Genomic DNA, 16,553 nt, shown 5'->3' with positions numbered 1-16,553 from the left:
ACCGGTGTTTCTTATAAATATTAGGCTCATCTGCTGCAATGAAAATAAGATAAAGAAGCCTTTTATTGGCAAAGAATGGTTTACAAACATGCCGAATAACATATTACAATTGTGTTCACTTAATACAGAAAACTTCTTTTGAGAGCCATTAAATAAGTAATAATTAGCTCAATGTCAAAGAGAATGGCATTTTAATAATTACCACCAGAGAAATCAAAGAAAGGGTAATTTGTCAGTAAAGTTTTATCGTAAGGTGCTACAGGAATTTAGCATTTTAAGAAGATTTCTTCATTCAATTATAAGAGTACTCTTTATTTTAGCGGAAGCCTCATCCCCTGAGAGCTATACACATTCTGCCTTCAGAGCTCAGCTGCTACATTCTGCTGTTGCTTTTCTTAATCAGACTTTTGGCATCATCAATACATGACTTTTGATAAGATCCCCAGGGTAGAAATTAAGTTTGGTAGACAGTGGATACATAACAAGTGCAGAGATTACTCTGAGCATTTCTTCTTGTTCAGTAGAGTGAAATTTTTAGTATTGTTAAGAGGGTTAAAAAAAAAAGGAAAGGCATTTAAAAGTCTATTCTGGATTAGGATTTTCTGCTCTGTTTTTTTAGAAATGTGCACAGAAGTTACAGAAAGTACTGTAGTTTTGTATACTGAAGAGTTTTTATGTTTAGAAGCCTATGAGACCAAGTACTATGTCCACTGTGCTATTCTGGTTTGGCTATTAATCAGAACACAGTTGAACATTATTTGGCTTCACAGGGCTTGCCATGCTGGAAGTACAACCTTATATGTAGTGGCCATGGGCAGTCCTATTATGGGAAACCAACTTGAGAGAAAAGGCGGGTCACTTGCTTCTGCGCAGGTCCTGGAATTTGAAATATCCAGGGGCCTCTACAGAATCCTGGCATCAGTTACTATGTTGACTCACTCAGTGTTGGGATCACTCACTTTCCCCTTACAGGACTCAGATCTTGGAGGCAATTAGCTTCATCAGAGAAAAACGAATAGGAAAAACTGAAGTGTTATTTTTTAAAAGGCTGCTGAAGTTGGTTGATTTCTCATCATTCCTAAACCTATTGGAGCACTTAAGTTGGGAGAAAATTTACCAAGATTTTTACTGCTGCCTTGATACATACTTTTTTTTCCCCAAATGCTTTGGTGGGAAGAAGTAGAGGACTGTTGTAAGTACAAAGTAACTAAAGATACTTTTACCGTGGCATGACTTTGAGTTTGTGGCAATCACTGATTAGGCAGACTGTAAGTTATTATGGTAGTTTGTGAATAAGAATAAATGTTATCTTATAGTTCCTGTACACATATATGTGTGCAGGTGTACATGTTTCTCATTGGGAAAACTTCAGTAGAAATGAGGTAGAGTTTAAAGTTTTGTCTTTACAAATATAATCAAGATCTTTCTTTTTTAAGAAATCACTAAAGTAATAGAATATGCATAACTGGCCTAGAGTATTTGTAACAAATTATTTTAATTGCTGTGAAACAATTTGTGTATCTGAGTTATTATCTTGATTGTTTGATACTTCTCTATTCAGTAATGGTTACATGTGGGGCAGTGACCTACTATATATTCTCAATGTACTAATTGTGGTGTTAGAATATGTGGCGGCATCAAGGTTAGAAAAATTCTTTCTGGCACATCTTGGGGGGAAAATTAGAAAACAAAATGAATTCAAATGGATAAATGGAGGCGGAGAAAAGTATGATAAGTATTTAATTTAAACATCCCTTTCTCATATTATATTTAGTATTTTGAGTGTTCTTTTCTGTAGCATATGAAAATTCTTTCAAATAGTGATATATCCCTGCTGGCAAATGACCAGACACTTTTGTTAAGAACACAACATAACAGCATGAGGGACTTCTGATCATTTCCCAGTAAGCTCACTGTGCTGTTTCATGTCTAGGATGATCTAGCTTTTCAGTAAAGCTTTTTAGTTTGGCTTTTATATCAAGTGCATCTATTTTGTTTACTTTAAGAAAGTCATGATGACTAATGAAAAATTTAGATATTGACTCTGGCACAGTAATAAAAATAATATATAAAAATAATATATGAGGAGTACAGTGTGTCCCAAAGAGAAGGATGGAGGGGATTATCTCCCGGCCCCACTGCCTTTGACTGGTGGATTATAGCCATTCTGAAACAGATATGATGGCAATGCCTATAATTAACAATGAAGAAAGTAAATATCTCCAAATAAGTAATTCTTCAAAACTTATGGTGAAAAGATCACAACACAACTTTGACCTCTGTGCAAAACAAAACGAAACAAAAGCAAACAAAAAAATAAAAACATTGTGCACTTCCTGATTCATGTTAGATGGTCCCAGATTTTATAGATATTTTTAATGAACTTCCCTTATTTTATAAATTTATTTGGCAAGCATCAGAATTGCTCTCTTGTTGAAAAACTATTCCATTTACTATTGTCACAAAAATACAAACGCATATATTCTTCACAGTACATGTGTATTGATTGATCAAGTGATACACTGACAAAATTAAAACCAGAAACCAGTGGATAGAATGATTTAAATATATATATATATATATATATATATATATATATATATATATATATATATAAAGGATGCAATTCAAAAAACTCACAAAGAATGAAGCAAAGGGAAACCTACTCTCTGCTTTGTTATAAATATTCAAATAACTTCAAATTCTTAACTAGAATTTAAAGATAGCTAAATTTTGGGACAAGCTCTGTAGGAATTTCTTAAAGCACATTTTAAAACTATCAGGTGATACTTAAGCTGCATGACAGTGGGTTTGCTGGGAGAATATGAAGATATTCAAATAGTTATATTTCTACATTAACTTTTACCAGCTGACATACTTCTGTTTGAATGTACTGACTTTTGAATGTGGTTTTTTAAATTGCCTTAGTTTGGAAAACTTAAAATAGTACACGTGGTTGGTTACTAATGAAAGTAGTTGACAGAATATCCCTGCCTGTATTAACATAAATATTATTTACTTTTCAAATTGCTCAAATATTGCATTGCAAAGAGTCACTCAAATAATTTATTGTAAATATGCATTTCATTGGAATTTTTTAATGATAGAAATTATCTTAAGGTCTAATAAAATCATCATTTAGAATGATTTCATTTCCAGAGTCTTCTAAGGACATCTTAACTCTGAAAAAGAGGTTGCTGATCTAAGTGGATAATATATTTTTTAATTGAATAAGAAGTTTTCTGTGTCTCTTACAAGGCATAACATCATAGAAAATGCAATAGAGAGTGCCGTGTAGTAGTTACTGTAAACTTAAAGATTACCAAGTGTTTTGTGCAAATTTATGTTATTTAAGGAAATAAATGTATTGATTGACACTACTCCAGTTAGCCAGTACTGAGATATAAATTCATTATTTGGAAAAGGATATTAATACAGCTTCCTCCTTGGTTCTAAAGTATTCACTTGAAATCCATATGGCCCAAGTCATTTGTTCCATGAGAAAAAATCGTCAAGTTCTTAACCACTAGCGTGGTTTAATAAAAGAGATTTAAATCTTCGTTGCCTTGGAAAAGTCAAGGTTTTTAAAAATTCTGTTTTATTATCTTTCATCATGGCTTTATCACTGGAAAAAAAAGAAGCAAAATGATTTCCCAAACTTTCCTTCCACTCCACCTTCCAATATAATATTCCCCTAACTTGTTAAAAAATGATTTATCATATTTTATTAGACTATTCTTTCTTCCACTGCAAATACAGGAAACATGGTGTTTTAATGTGAGTATATGTGTTTATATAAATCCATAAATACGTGTTTAAATCACAGACCCCTTGAAAATTCATTGGAAATTAACCTTTCTGTGAAGATAATCTTCTGTTCACGTTTTTCATTTTCTATTTTAGACATACATTATTTTTTAAGAAATTGGGAGATAAGACTAACGTGTGTCCTCTGTCCAACAAAACATAACGAGCCACAAAGGAAGGAGCAGACCAAGGTTTTACGGTGCCTGGGATCATACAGTTTGAGGGAGGGGAGTCTTTTAAGAAAAATAATACAAAATCATGAATACACAATTAGGTAAGACCTTGGGAGGAGCCAGTGTAAGTGATGGGCCTCAATCCTTAAACTTTGAAAGCACTAAACTTTAAAAGGGATTTCCTGGGAAATCAGCTCCGTATGAAGACCTTTGTTGTTGTTGAATCCTTTCCCAGTTAAATTTTAAGATGAAATTGATGCTAGTTATATTTCTTTAAGCATACGTTATTTCTCAAAGACAGGCTTTTATTTAATGCAGATTAGAGAGTTAAAAGAATGTATAATGGTAGGAATTTGACATTTCTGCCTTTCATTCTGAAAAGATACATTGATTAAAATGATGTCAAACTCAGTTAATGGAGGCGGTGCAGCTATTTCAGATATACAGAGTATGTAATTTGAAGGCAAGCCAAATCACAATGAGAAGAATAATGATGACCTTGGTTTATTTTTATATAGCACATTCAGGTTTTGATTGGATTCAGAAGGAGGCAATGGTTTTCTTTTTCACCAAGTCCTGCTATAGTCCTAGGAGATTTGTGTTCTGTTATCAAGGCACTTGGCTCATATTGGAACATTTTGTTGGGAGGGTCATGGGCTGCAGTATGGGAAATAAAGAGACTTTTTTTTTATTAAATGCAACCAAGTTCCATAGCAGAATTTCATGGAAATTTTTCTCTTTGGGGAGTATGCTCTGTGCAGCAGCCTGAGCTTCAAAACACAAACAAACAAGCAAACATCTTGGTGTCTTCACCTTTTCTTCATTTAAAAACATCTGTTAGTTAAACTTCTTGGTCTTTCACTCTATACAGTATTGACAGAGTAATATTCTTAACACGCTTTTGGAGTTCTGAAGTTGAATTTATAGACAGATATGAAAGTTAAGTTGGCACTGTCCTTCCTGTATTTTCTTATTTTGCCAATTTCAGAGGGGTTTGTCTACTTATGTTACATGTGGAATTTTTCTTAAAATCTTTGTCTTTGTAAAATTTCAGGCTCCCTCTAGTTAACATTAAAAGTTCATGTGTCTTTTAGACACTCTCATATCCTGTCTTGAAGGGGACAGCCACCTGCTCTTTGTGAATCACTCATGTGCAAACCATAGTTTGAGGTGTAACAACTGGAATGATTTGTTTCCTTTTTTTCCTAAAATCTGTACTTTGAAAGGCTTATTTTCCCCACATATGGCAGCGTGATAGAATTTTGCCTCTACCTTTTTTCAACCAGAGGTCTCCTCCAGAGATTGAGAAACAGTAACTCTCAGGGGCGGTATGGTATGGTCTTTCTCCATTCAAGATTACTGCCCTGAATATGGGGCAGAGGGGGTGGGGGGCACAAAAAACTTGGCTCTGGTCTTCATGGACGGTATCTTAAATTTCTCAGCCACAGTTCTTACAGGCAGCAGGCAGAATGAGAATGAAGAGAAGAAAATGACCCTGCTTGCTCATGCTTAAAAAGACTCCTAATCTTAAAACTACACAATCTCCACCACATCCCCATTAACAAAACCAAAAGGCGGTACTCCCTCTGGCACAGCTCAAGCCCTCCATTTAGGCTGCCATTAAAAATAAAACGCACACAACAAAACCATGTCTGTTCAACTCTTTGCTCAATCTTATGTTATTCTGATATCATTAATTCAAAATACCTGGGAATTTTAGTAGGCAAAAGAGCACACAGGGCAATTTTCTCGGGTCTTACAATCCCCGGAGGGATTTTGCATAGTGTTTGTAATGATATTAAGCCCTGAGAAAAAAAGTGTTCCTAGCAGTCTGGATTGAGTTTGGAAATCAATTTCTTCCCTGTCTCCTTTATTATCTTTTGCCTTCTGCCTCAGTGCCTCACTTTAGCTTTGTCATTATGCACACCATTCTTCAGTAACGGAAGGTGGGGGCGAATTGACAATTATCCTATAACTGGAATGAAACTGTCATTTCTCTGCTATGCTAGTAAAATGTTGATGCTGCTGTTGTTTTCATTGTTCATAAATGACTCTTCCAGAACTCTTAATTCAATATTTTGATTCCATATAATTTTAGGGAAATAATAGAATTCCATATAATTTTAAGGAAAATGTTGAAAATTGATTTTTACATGTCAGTTTTGAAATCTGAAGTATATCGAAGGCTAGTTAAATATATTTAGTTTTATGTTAGTGTTCAAGTGCAAGAATCTGAGGAAGAGCTTTGCTGCTCTTTTTACTTAGTTTATTATTTTATTTATTTTAGTATGCAATTTGGTTGTAATGAATAGGAGAAATGTTAGAGTGTATGATGAAAGCCAATGCTTATCCATGTAATAAAGTGAGAAAGTTGATATTTAAATGGATTTCAGGGATCCCTGGGTGGCGCAGCGGTTTGGCGCCTGCCTTTGGCCTAGGGCGCGATCCTGGAGACCCGGGATCAAATCCCACATCGGGCTCCCGGTGCATGGAGCCTGCTTCTCCCTCTGCCTGTGTCTCTGCCTCTCTCTCTCTCTCTCTCTGTGACTATCATAAGTAAATAAAAATTTAAAAAAATAAAAAAATAAAAAAATAAAAAAAAAATAAATGGATTTCAAACAGGCATAACATGATTTTAAAGAAACATTTAAAAATAGATGTTTGAAAAAAATAGATGTTTGAATTATCATGCTCTTAGTTTATACTTAATAAATACCTAGCCCATTCATGGGCATTGGCATTGCAACAAGAAAGGAGGCTACATATGCCAACATAATGTATAGTATTTGGCCAGCTTACTTTCAACTTTCAAATGTACTTTATCTCCACCACTATGAAACAATTGATGTTTTTAAAAGACCAGTATTAATTGAGCACAATTAGCATTATAATAGTCCCATATTATGTCCAGTTATGGACAAATAAAGGAGTTACCCTTTCAGTGTTTTCACTCTCTCCTTGGCTTTTGCTTTGTTTAGTTTTAAATTGCTCTCCCGCCCTCCCACTCTGTTTTTGGCTAAGACTGTCATTGAATCAGGACCATAAAAGGGCATAAACATCAGTGGCTTTTTGCTCATTCTTGGCACCCATCTTTATTTGCACACAACTTGTCTGCTCCTTTATCAGATTACAGCAGCAGTACTACCTTAGCGTGAGCTGAGTGCTGAGTTAAAGGGCACGGGAGTCAGTGACACTGTTACAAGTATAGATTTTTAGCCTTGGAAACTGTGTGAGGTCAAACTAAAGAAATACGAAAGAGAAAAATCACGGAATCAGAACTGCCTAAGTATTTTCATCAAAGGCAAGTTGAGTAATTCCTTTTTATACTGATGCTCAATGAGGCAGTATTAGAAATAATGTTATCAGAATGGCTGAAGAACTGATAAAATTGTCTATGAATCCCAGTGGCTCCCATATATTGGGAAATGACTTGGAAGGAAAAAGGAAAACCTGACTACAGAGTGCAACTAGATATAAGCAGTGTTGGCTTGTAGCTGGTTAACTGAAAGAGCTTACTGGAAGCTCAGACAGCTGGGGAATCCTGATTTAGTAGAGCCTTAAGGGCAGGTCAGGAGCCATGTGAACAGCTGCTGAAGAGCTAGAGGATTCCTTTGGATTAGGTGTACACACCCCATCTCTAATGGGCTGTGTCAGAGAGCCCCAAGTGTTATCATGGAGTTTGCTTTGCTCAGGCCTGTGGATTTTGCAGTGTTTTACTTTAAATGTCTGGAAACAGAGTTGCTCTCAAAAGAAATCCAGAAATAAACGTATTAAAAGAAGTGACTCTGTAAAGTGTGTACTGTATTGGGTTTGGGTGATCATTGTTTAAAGAAGGAACAGTTTGTTATTCATTTATTCATGCAGCTAGTATATATTGAGTTCCTACTTTGTGTCAGGTACCATATTATTCTCTGGAGATACGGTTCTAAACAAGTGAACTCACTGAGATTAGAATTCAAAAGAGAATATCCATATAGTCACACACTATTTAAATTGTGTATGAGATAAGGGTTGGAGAATAAAACACACGTTAGTATAAGAATCTATCATAGACCTAGACTAGTATTGGAAATTGGGGAGAGATCCCTAGGAAAGTTACATTCACAGTAGCACAAAGAAGGATGGAAATGAAGAAGACCAGTCAAAGGAAAAAAGAGAGAGGAAAAATGTTTACATTCAGAAGGAACAACCTATGTGAGGATAGAACTTGGTATGACGAAAGAACTAAAAGAAGGTGAATTTTCCTTGAGTATCATAAGTCAGGGAAATCTTGGCACAGATGTGTGGCTAAAATGATGAGAGCTGGCATCTCAGAGCCTCAGAGGCCACGGGAATTTTCTTCTTTGTAGTAAAATCAGTGGACAGCCTTTTAGGGTTTCAGGTAGGACAGTGATATGAACATATTTGTGGGGCTTTTTTCCTTACTGTCATTCTGTTTCTTGAAAAAAGAGATTAGGAGATATTAAAAGTAGATAAAGAGATAAAGAGCTATCAATCTGGCAGTTTCTCCAAGGGTAAGAAGGTGGTGTTGACTAGAATGCTGACAGTGAAGTTGAAAGAAGTGGATTTATTCAAGATTTAATTATGAGATAGAGTAAATAGGAATTGGTGTCAAATTGGATGTGGTGTCTTCCATGGCACGTAGAATTGGGTGTATAATGGTGCCATTTACAAGAAGACTTCAAGGGTTGCTGGAATGATGGGAAGGATTGGGAGGTGTGGACGCTAAGTTTCATATGAAGAGCATGCATACCATAGGTAGGGGCTGTGAGCCTAGAAACAAAGTCATTATTGAGGACTTGATATATTGAGCCATGAAGTATGGATGAGACCAACTGCAAATATCATGGAGTGTGAAAAGGAGGTCAGGAATTCAATATGGAAACAAGAGCATGCCAAGAAATTATAGAAGCATCTAGGTAGGATGATAAATCCTAAGGAAAGTAATACTTCAGTCAAGAGGAGTGTTCTTTCAATCTCCCATTTAATGACTTTATGAATGAGGATCTCACTTGCAACACCAGGTGTCTTAGTTTCCACAGTCTCTGCCATCTATTTACCCCTAATTTCCTTTCCCATATTGCTATTTCTGTGAGATATCACCAAAATGTTGCCTTAGTAGAAAAGCTTCAATAAATATTTAAATTGTGTAATGTATTCAGCTTTTTCCTGTACTCTGCACTTCCTAAAAATACCTTCTTCGGAAACCCCATTTCAACTGACTGCTGTATAATGAAATGAGACTTCAGTGTAAAACATTTATCATAGTCTGAATTTCAATTGCTCAGTCAGAGTTGTTAAGCAATATGAAAAATCATCCTTTAGAGAATACAGAATTGCATAGATATGACAAGGTAAGTTTGCACTTTATTTAATGCTATTTTAGTTAATATAGATGCTTATTGGAGAAATGTCTAAAATTTCTTGAGAACCATTAGTAAAATTGATTATTCTTAAATCTGGAAAAATGGTAAAAATACTTAGAAAACATTGACAGTTCAGTTTAAATAAAACTAGAATTGTACTGAAGCGATAGAAGGCACTTGAGTAATTGAAATTTAGTCATGGATGAGTATAATGTACTTATCAGTTAGCTTTGGGGAAAGTAAGACTAGATGGAATATTAATATGTTATTGAGTAACTTTTTTACTATTAGGTTTTTACTTGCTTGTAGCTAAACATTAGCAACACCTGCTATGTTCTCTCTGACTTCTTCAAGATTATAACTCTGTAGGTGCACATACACAGGCTCATACACACATGCATATAAATACGACTACTATAGTATGTCAAGAGAATTACAGAGCATGGTACAAATCAGCCATAAATGACTACTTATGGCTGATGTGATTATGGAGGTTTTCATCAAAGAATCTACCTCTATAAATAGGCCTTAGAGTATGAGGATATGGAGATGTAAATTAGGGAATGAGTAGAAGGGGTGGTGATGCATAGACAAGGATTAATGAGGCTTTAATCTATCCTACCTGAATAGTTATTGACAGTACCTTGTATGTGTATAGCACTATTCAATATTACTAGCATGAATAGATCTCTCGCTCTCTCTCTCTCTCCCTCTCTCTCTCTCTCACACACACACACACAGTCTAGAAATTAAGTGGTTTGCATACAAAAATGTTTGACCTGACTAGTATTTATAAAATCAATAAGTACTATTAAAACAAAATAGTGCTTCATTCAGAAAACGTAAACACAACAAAATTGGGAAAAGAAAAAAAACCTACTACATCCCAATATCACTTCCCAAGTATAATAAACAGTTGTGGTTTAATATTTTACTTATTCCTTAAGGAGCTATCAGTCATTTAATTTTAATATTAAACATTAGAGGTAAATATTGTTAGTAGGATTTTTTGATAATTTTCTCAAGAAAATGGGATAAGTGGGACTATCATACTATCAAAGTATGATAAATACAAAAAAAAACCAAAAATATTACTTTCCTATACTTTATATCCATCAGTTGGACTAGATTGGTATTTTTCCTAACAATTTTATGGTTTTGTTATTTTTCTTAATTCCAACTTCATTTGATGTTGTAGTTCAAGTGAAGTAAAGACTATCATGTCATTAAAACAGAAAATTTCCATGTGCTTTCTTGAACTTGTACCAGTACCAATATTGATTGTTTTCTTCCTTTTTAATACTGTTGTATGTCCTTGAGGTCTGTGCATTGCACTCTCCTGGTTTTGTTCCCATTTCTTTGGGTATTTCTGTTCAATCTACTTTACAAGATAATTCTCTCTAATCAATCTTTAAATATTAGGATTCCTCAGGGCTCATTCCCAGCATGAGTGTCTTCTCTCTCTGTAATCCCTTCCTTGGTCATTGCACTCATGCCCATGACTTATTAACACGTATGTGGAGATAACTAACCAAGTTATACCTCCAGCTCAGATTTCTCTAGTAAATTCCAGAACTGCAGTTTCAACTGCCTGGTTGGCATCTCCATTTGCATGTGACAAAGTCACCTCTACTCTAAGTGCCCCAAACAAAACTTTCCCTCTGTCCGTGAAACTCGATATTTTCTCATTGTTCCCTTTATCAGTGAATGGTGCTACGATTCCAGTTTCACAAGCTCTTGAAACCTATTACATCCTTGAAACTCTTATCTCTCAACCACTTGTGTCTAACCCATTAATTACTGGAGTTTTATCTCCTCAGTAACTTTTGATCCACTTCTTTTCATCTCCTCTACCATTAGCCCAGCTCAAGTAGCTTGTCTCCCTAGAAATACAGCAGCAATAGCCATTCTTATTTTTTGTATTGCCTCTTCTCCATTCCCTCTAATCTGTTCTCTAAAACCCACCCAGTCATCTAAGTTAGACAATATTAGCGCACATTCAGTCACTTTGGTAACTTCTGCTCGTTGCTAGGAAAGCAAAACAAAACAGAACAAGATCTAGACTTCCTCTCCTGTCACATCTCTTGTAATGTTGCCCCTTTCTTACTGCTTTTCTGGTCTTCTTCTGTTCCTTGAATAGACCTCACTTCTTCCTACCATAGGGCTTTTGCACGTTTTTCTCTTTCTCCAGAACCTTCGTCACCCTTGTTTGACCTAGCTAATACCACTTTCTACTTATAAGCCACTCCCTCTGGGAAGATGTCAGAATTACTTGAGCAGATAAAATGCCCCTACCATACAATATAATGTCATAACACATAGCATTGTCTTGATTCCATATGCGTGTATACACACACACTGTGTGTGTTTGTTACCAATCAATGCTTATCACTCCGAGTACATGGTAAGTTCCATGAATGTGAATATCTCCGTTGTTTGCTCACCACTGTTTTTCCAGAACCAGCACATAAATATTTTTTTAACAAATGAATTGGTGTGTAATATTTGTTGCATGCTGTAATTGTAGCCATTTACATAAAAGAACATGTTATAATAATAATAATGATAATTTGACTGCATTTTATATAACAACAAAGGCACTTCAGTTCTGGTTGAAGTTTAACATATATAAATAAATAATGAAGATTGGTTTTTTTGTATTGGGTTTTATTGTATTTTATTTTTACTATCTCTAATACAGAGATATTTTTTCTTCATCTATCTTGGTAATTCACAGGGGCCCTCATCAGTGTTAACTGCTTCTTTCACACCTGTGATATTCGTCCTTGATTCCACAATAGTCTCTTCCTTTTTTCCTGTCTCTTACAGCTGATGCCTCCCTTTCCTCTTTCAACTGGCTGGCTGTGAATATCCAGGAAAAATCACTCATTTACTCTTCTTATCTTCGCCAATTTGTCTCTTGAAGAAGAGATACATCTTCTTTATAACCTAGAAGAGCTTGCAATATGTATTTGGGTGTGAAGAAGAAGTAGTGATTTCATTTTAAGATGTCTTAGAGAAAAATCAGCACTGACCATTAAGTAATTTGTCCTAGAGTATAGAAGGGTGAGGGGACTCAAAGCACATTTAAATTATTTCTCTGAGAAAGGGCAAAATAATTTTGCAACAAAAAATAGATTATACTGTGGAAAAATATATTGTTAGTAACACCTTTTCCATTTTATAAGGAAAAGACAACTGTCAGCCAAACACAGAAAGAAAAAAAATGCTGCATGATCTAACTTATATGTGGAATCTCAAAAAGTCAAATGCATAGAAGCAGAGAGAAAAAGGTGGTTACCAGGGGTGGGGAAATAGAGAAAATGGGGAAATGTTGGTCAAAGGGTACAAAGTTGCAGTTATATAAGATGAATAAGTACAAAGATCTGATGTACAGCATGGTGGCTATCATTAATAATACTGTTTTGAATAATGGAAATTTGCTATAAGAATGGATTTCAGGTGCTCTCATCATGAAAAAGATAACTATGTGAGAAGATGGTATGTTAATTAGCTTGATTGTAGTTATCACTTCACTATCTGTATCAAACCATAATGTTATGCACTTTGTATAATTTTTCTCAAGAATAATTGGAAAAAAGTGACAACACTAAAGCCAACGAGGATGCAAAGAAACTGGATCTCTCAAACAATCCTGGTGGGAATGTAAAATGGTACAGCCATTCTAGAAAAACAGCTCAGCTTCTAAAACTCAACACATAATCACTGTATGACCCAGCAATTCCATTCTGGTATTTATCCCAGAAAAAGAAAACTGATGTTCACAACAAAACCTATACAAGAATGTTCATAGTGGCATTCTTTGTAATAGTCAGAAATTGGATACAACTCCCATATCCACTAATGGGTGGATGTAGAAGAAATGATGCATCCATATCATGAAATACTACTCAGCCATACAAAGAAATGACCTATTGTTAATACAACAACTCTCATGGATCTCAAGGGTGCCATGCTTGAAAAAAAGAAAAAAACCTCCAAGGTTACATACTATGTAATTCCTTTTACATAGCATTATTGAAATAACAAATTTATGAAGATCAAGAACAGATTATTCATTTCCACATGTTAGGAATGTGGGGTGTGTTCTATGTAGGGGTGCCAGAAGAGAACCTGTGGTGATAGACCTATTCTGTGTCTTGATTGTTGCATTTGTTGTACAAGACTATACTTGATAACAATGTGCATAACTACACACACAAACATACATACACACAAATACCAACAGAAGAAAACAAATGAGTTCATGTATAACTGGTAAATATTTGAAGAACCTGAATTACACAAATAATTTCCCAATTGTTATATTGTACTATAGTTGTCCATGGTGTCAACATTGTAGGAGGTGGGGTGAAGGTTGCCCAAGACATACCTGCATTATTTCTTTGCAACTTCCTTTGACTTCATGCTTACTACAAAAAATAAAATAAATACAGCATTCAACATTTAATAAGCCCTCAGTATCCTGAAGGCCAGTGTGTCATCACCAGACCTAATCAACAGATAAGTCTTGTAAATTAATAAATCTACCACTTAGGATACAAAGAATGGTTTAATGCTAACCCACTAGAATACAATCCATTTCTATTATAGGGGAACATGCATCACTTATTGAACAAAATGTCATAGTGATTTAAGCCTTGTTCTAAATGTCCTACCTTGTGAGGTATTGTGCTTCAGATTGTTTATGACCAAAAAAAGCCTGGATGAGAAGGGCTGGCATTTTAGAAATTATGCTGGTCCACGGGCATGGTAACTGGACAAGCCCAGAGACTACTTGAGTTTTCAACATAACTCTACCTATCAAGTTAATTAATCATGGACATGCCAGTATTTATTTATTTATTGAGTGCCTGGTGCAGAGCTTAATATTGATTGTCCTCAAGAAAAAATTAGAGATGATAATGTTGCTTCACAACATTACTTAATGTAGGCATTAGGAAGGGGTGTTCCCTGGTCATTGACTAAGTGTCCATAAAGTGGATAGGTTTTGTACTTTCTATTATTTTAACTATCAATATTAATGAATAGCTAATTTGCTTTTAACTTCCAAAGAGATGACAAATTGTTTAAACAGATGCACAGAGCAAGAGATGATCTCTGATTGTGTGTATATGTTTATCTGAGATCTCCTTGCTTTAATCTGGTCTTAAACAGATCCATCCTTCTCATTGTTACCCCAGTCGTGTTTTTAAAACACAAACTAGATCTTGTGCCTGTAGCTTAGCAGCCTACAGAGAATCCTCTAGCTACAGGGTAAAATCCAAGGCCCTAGTGCTCATGTCTCTCACCTTTTTATCTTCTGTTCTCCTCTGTGTACGCTTCTCTCCAGCCAGAAATTTGTGGTTCCAGAAATAAGTCATGTAATTGCATACCTATGATTAGTTCCAACTTCCTGGAATGTTCTTTAAAAAAAAAAAAAACACATTATCACCCCATATCTTCTACTAACAATTTCTATTCATTATTTTAGTGTTTGTTTATAGAACATCATTAAAAAGCATTCCTGACTGCCCTAGGTCAAGAGAGGTATCTCTGTTCTGCGTTCTTAATGAAAACTCACTGTAGATAATTCTGCGCCAGTAATTTTATCCTCTATTGCCAATATCAGGTGGCTTCTGACTCATTCCCTTACTCCTTGAGAGGAGCGTTTGTGCCTGTTGTCTATGGGTTCCTTGTGCCTGATTGCTTGTAGGCACATATATGAATGATTAAATACCACAGCAACCATCTGACTGTTCTTTGGTCAAGAAATCATTGTGGTTTTTGGAACTCAGATGTCCAGGCTGAAAATGGCTCATGCGTAGCAGTGAATATTGGTGTGTATTATTGTATTCATATACACACACAATAACTAATAAAACAGTGTAGGATAATTCTTAGTACATCATTTTTTCTGAGAGCTCAATGAATTATAAAAGTTATAAACCTCAGACTAAAATGTCTTTTGCTTAATTTAGATTATTCATATAATTGGTGGTATATTTGGTTTATCTCTGAAATTAGTTTTCCCAATTTTTTTCTTAGTCTCAAAAGAAACTTATAGTTAAAAAAGAAGCCTGACTTGTGGGGATTCCTTTGAGGGACTACAAAGCTGACATCTCTTTGGAGTTCAAATTAATACAAGTGAGAGATTCAGGGAGGGTAGAAATTAAGTGAATCGCTTCTGTTTGTACAGTATGTGCATGCTGGGTCTGCTATTCTTTGATGTGAGTACAAGAGTTTTAAATCTTCAGCTGCATGTCTGAGAACAGAGTGTTAAGAAAGTGAAAGGTTGGCTTGGACTACCTGGAAGACAACTGTTTGCCTCTGCTTGAGCTATTGTTGGAGTTTCCCTGAAGGGGACTTAGAACAGAATGTCCATTCCAGGGAGTATTCAGTTTCAGATAGCTGCCTTCCCGAGCTCATTTTCCACCCTGAGATCTGGCCACAATGACTGGAAATCTTTCATCTGTTTTAATCTGGAATGGAGCTAATTTATAAAAGGAAAGTTAGTCCCTGGGTAACTATGTGTACAAGCATAGAGCCCATTGCACATGTGCCCAAATTCAGGGTGACAAATATCTATTGAATGACTCAGACATATGGAATTGGAGGGTCCCTTAAAACAAAAATAGCTTCTATTGAGTCAGTCAAACAGCCTATCCATATTTATTAGGTGGAATCTTTTGCATTAAAAATAATGTTTGTAAGTGTTTTATTGACAAGTGAATATGAACTGCACTTTGTGCATTATGTTAACACACTTTTCATGCATTACAAAAATCCATACATCTGGTACACCCAGGCATTTTATGAGAAAAACTAGCTTGAGTGATGATAGTGATTTACCGGAGTAGTGGGCCCTCTGACCCAATTTCAAAATGAAATTGAGTTTCTGCAAAACTAATATAATAACTTTTTCTTTAATATTTTATCTTTGAGTACATTATTTGTATATAAAAGGTTTTTATGGGACATCATGACAATCTCTTTTGACTTGGAAAACTTTAACCAAGAAAAAGATATGATATAGACTCATTTTATCCATGACAATATATGATGATAGCTCTGTGATTAATTTGTTCTTAGTGAAAGCATGTATTATTGTATTATCTTCAACTAAAATTGATTATTTGGCCAATTTTTTACTTTTATATGCCAAAAGTAAAGAACTACCCAATCAGGAAATAATCTAGGCCTTGAA

At 35.2% G+C, this 16,553-nt stretch overlaps 1 protein-coding gene across 6 annotated transcripts in view; it reads left to right on the top strand.

Annotated features, from left to right (window-relative positions):
• Positions 1-946: 946 nt before the first annotated feature.
• Positions 947-16,553, top strand: part of DMD (dystrophin) — a 2,039,779-nt gene continuing 2,024,172 nt past the window's right edge. For all 6 annotated transcript variants that reach the window (XM_055339022.1, XM_055339018.1, XM_055339021.1 and 3 more), the window contains exon 1: positions 947-1,192. In XM_055339022.1, coding sequence (XP_055194997.1) covers positions 1,162-1,192 — 31 coding nt within the window. In that variant the 5' untranslated portion in view covers positions 947-1,161. The remainder of the gene's footprint in view (positions 1,193-16,553) is intronic.

Source organism: Nyctereutes procyonoides, unplaced genomic scaffold (assembly GCF_905146905.1).
Source record: "Nyctereutes procyonoides isolate TBG_1078 unplaced genomic scaffold, NYPRO_anot_genome, whole genome shotgun sequence".
Lineage (NCBI taxonomy): Eukaryota > Metazoa > Chordata > Mammalia > Carnivora > Canidae > Nyctereutes > Nyctereutes procyonoides.
This window is presented reverse-complemented; position numbering and strand designations above follow the sequence as displayed.